This window comes from Buceros rhinoceros, unplaced genomic scaffold (assembly GCF_000710305.1).
Source record: "Buceros rhinoceros silvestris isolate BGI_N320 unplaced genomic scaffold, ASM71030v1 scaffold41402, whole genome shotgun sequence".
Taxonomy (NCBI): domain Eukaryota; kingdom Metazoa; phylum Chordata; class Aves; order Bucerotiformes; family Bucerotidae; genus Buceros; species Buceros rhinoceros.
Window position 1 is genome coordinate 1 of NW_010400249.1, and position 3071 is coordinate 3071.

The following is a 3071-nucleotide window of genomic DNA, read 5'->3' on the forward strand; positions in this document are numbered from 1 at the left end:
GACTGGCCCACCCCCCGTCCCCGAAGAGGCTCTCCCCAGTGCCAGACCGGTCTCGCCGGCCCCAGATTAATCCATTCCCAGTCCCAGAGCAGTCCGTCTCCCAGTCCCAGAGCAGTCCAGCTCCCAGTCTCTCCAGTCCTCCATCAATCTCCCCAGTCCCTTTCCAGCCCCAGACCAGTCTCCCTGCACCCACAACAGTCCTATTCCAGCCCCAGATCAGTCCATCCGCAGCTCCAGACCAGTCCAGTCCAATGCCAGACCAGTTTTCCCAGTTCCAGATTGGTCCAGCCCCAGATCAGTCCGTCTCCAGTCCAAAACTGGTCTCCTCAATCTCATATCCACAGTTCTCTACAAGTCTCCCCAGTTCCAAACCAGTCTCCCAGCCCCAAACCAGTCTCCCAGCCCCAGATCAGTCCATCCCCGGGCAGTTCCCAGTGTCCTCCTGGATCAATCCAAGATCCCAGATCAGTCCCTCCCGCGCTGTCCCCCGGCCGGGATCGGTGCCCTGGCCGTGCCCAGCAGCCCCAGTCCAGCCCGGCTGGACCCACCCTGGGCCACCGGCCAGGCAGCACGTACGGGCCCACCCTCAGCCTGACCTCAGCAGGGTTTTTCTGGGGTTAACAGACATTCTGGGGTTAACCCACATTCCCTGGAAGCAAATGACTCTCGGGAGGGTGATTCAAACTGGGAAATGTACGGAGCTGCGCAGACGACATCGTGAAAATTGGGATCACATCATCAAACTTTTCCACCCCCTTGTCCCCTCTTGGAGCCCAACAAGCTGGTGATGAACTACAACGCTGCTGCCAGCAGAGCAAGATGCCCCCCGCAGCCCTGCCAGGGTGGAAAAATATCGATATTCCCCTGGGAAACCCCTGAAATTCAGGAGCGATTGGGCTGAGATGATGTTTGGGCAACGGCTGTTGCTGTGATGCCAAGCATGTGTGAAGCTGCAGCTTATGGGGAGCATCCCTTGTGATACCCCAAATCCAGGGGCATTTTCCAGGGGTCGCTACTTTGGTTCCTCGGGGACTGTCGGAGCCCCAGGATGGCCAGTCATGGCACAGGGCAAGGCCACCTGGGCTGGTGCAGGTGACAGGACAGCAGTGCTCCGGGGAGGTTATCACACCTCCTGCACATCTAATCTCTGCTTATCACACATCTCCGATGACTTCCTATTTGCACCAGAAACCAACCACCTTCTCTTTTTTTTTCCTGCAGGCGAGTTCCATTTTTCTGCTTCCTAAAATGATAACGGAGGCATTAAATCCCAATGCCGCCCCAGTTTGCTCGACCTCCCTTCAGTCCCCTCCGTCAGCAGCATTTTTGGTCCTTGATCTCATTAATTACTCAGGGCTGGACTTCGTCTCTTTACTCGGAGTCGGGTGAGTCACCCCTGGCACTGTCACATTCCAAGTACCCAGAAATTTTTGCTAAGGGAATTCCTAGAAATATTTTAATCACCCTTTGTTTTTGGTTTTTTTTCCCAGAATGGATTGTAGAACAGATATTTTGGAGAAGCCAGGGAAGATAGTTAGAGTAGAAGGCCAAGCTGGGGTGGAAGAGTTGAAGGTTTAAATGAGTTGAAGAGCTGGGACCCCCTTGTAGGGCAGATGTGGGGAGTCCTGACATAGGAAGCCCTCGCTTGGAAACACATCATATGAGTTTGGGATGAAAAAAGGGACACGGTCGCGGTCTTTTGGTATTGAAAAGGCTGTTGGAGTCGGGGGTGTTAAATTCGTCTGTGGGTTGACTGAGTCCAATCGAGCAATTGGCTTGTTTTGCAACTGGGACATTCAGATGGGGCGGCAGGGGAAACACAAAGCCGCTCCGGCTGCAGGGATGGAGGTGGTGGGGATGGGCTGCCTCCAGCCCTGCTGCATTTCCCCCCATCCCTTGGGGGTGGGTTAAGAAAACAGCCAGACAAACACCTGCCACGACAGGAGGGACTGGGAAAGTCCAAGCATGGCAAGGGGCATCTCCAGCCCATACCACGGGGTGACAGTAGGGACTCAGCAGCACCCTCACACCCCAGGACCTGTCCCCTCCCTCCTCAAGGCTGGCTGTATCAGCACCCGGCTTCACTGCAGAGCAGACAAGGTGGCCTCTCTCCACCCCATCCTGCCCTGGCTTTCCAAGGTCTGCGGTGGCATCCCCATGCCCTGCCGCAGGAGGTAGCACACTGCTGGCTGGTGGCAAAGTGGCCGCAATCCACTGGAGAATGGGAGAGTGGGACAGAGCAAGACACTGTCATCAATTAACTGCCTTGCACCAAGGTATACATGGAATCAGCAGCCAAGGGGAGGGGTCTGCGAGTCCTGACCCCCCGCTCCATCCCTAGAGCCCGCGGCCAAAGCCGGAGCTGGCTGCTTTCTGCTCTAGACATGAACCCCCCGCAGGCGCTTGGCAAAGGGACGGCTGAGTTTTCCGAGCCCCAGGGCCAAGCCTGCCTGCGAGCAGCCGGCTGCTTATCTGTTCATCCATCTGCTTCTGCTGGTGCCACCTGCGTGGTAAGAGAGCGGGGAGGTGGGAGCCGGGGAGTGGAGCCAGGAGCAATCCCTGCTCCCCAGCTGCTGCTCCTTCTGCCTCTGCTCCTGCTGGGCCAGCAAGCACTGAAGCTCCTCCTGGTCTTTGAACGGGTTCCTGCCATAGTCACGGCGGATCCAGGCTCGGTACTGTCAGGACAAAGCCAAAAGAGGTTGTCAGGGTCACTGGGGGCTGACACATCCCCAGCTCCCTTGGAAAGCAGCGAGGCGAGCGAGAACCATGCCCGCTGCACCCCAGCCACAGCCTCAGCTTCGGTCGGAGGATCCCCAGCCATGGCCAGCAAGCAGAAAGGTCCCAGTTGTACAGGAGCTCATGGGACAGGAGAGATGCGCCTGTTCTCCCCAGCCCTCCCCGCATCCCCAGCCTGGAGAGCTGGCAGCATCCTCAGCTTCTCACACAGGGCCAGCAGCTTTATTTTACTTTTCATTGCCAAAAAGCTGCTGCCGCTCCCCATGTGCCCAAATTCCCGTAAGAGAAGCTTCCTCACGCTCTCTCCCCACTGTGGCAGCACGGGGACAGGGAGG

At 57.3% G+C, this 3071-nt stretch overlaps 1 protein-coding gene across 1 annotated transcript in view; it reads right to left on the reverse strand.

The window, feature by feature from the left end:
- Nucleotides 1–2468: 2468 nt before the first annotated feature.
- Nucleotides 2469–3071, reverse strand: part of LOC104489605 (dual specificity protein phosphatase 22-A-like) — a gene marked incomplete at its 5' end in the record, with an annotated part of 8952 nt that continues 8349 nt past the window's right edge. Inside the window, one exon of the mRNA XM_010131781.1 lies at nt 2469–2675. Coding sequence (XP_010130083.1) covers nt 2469–2675 — 207 coding nt within the window. The remainder of the gene's footprint in view (nt 2676–3071) is intronic.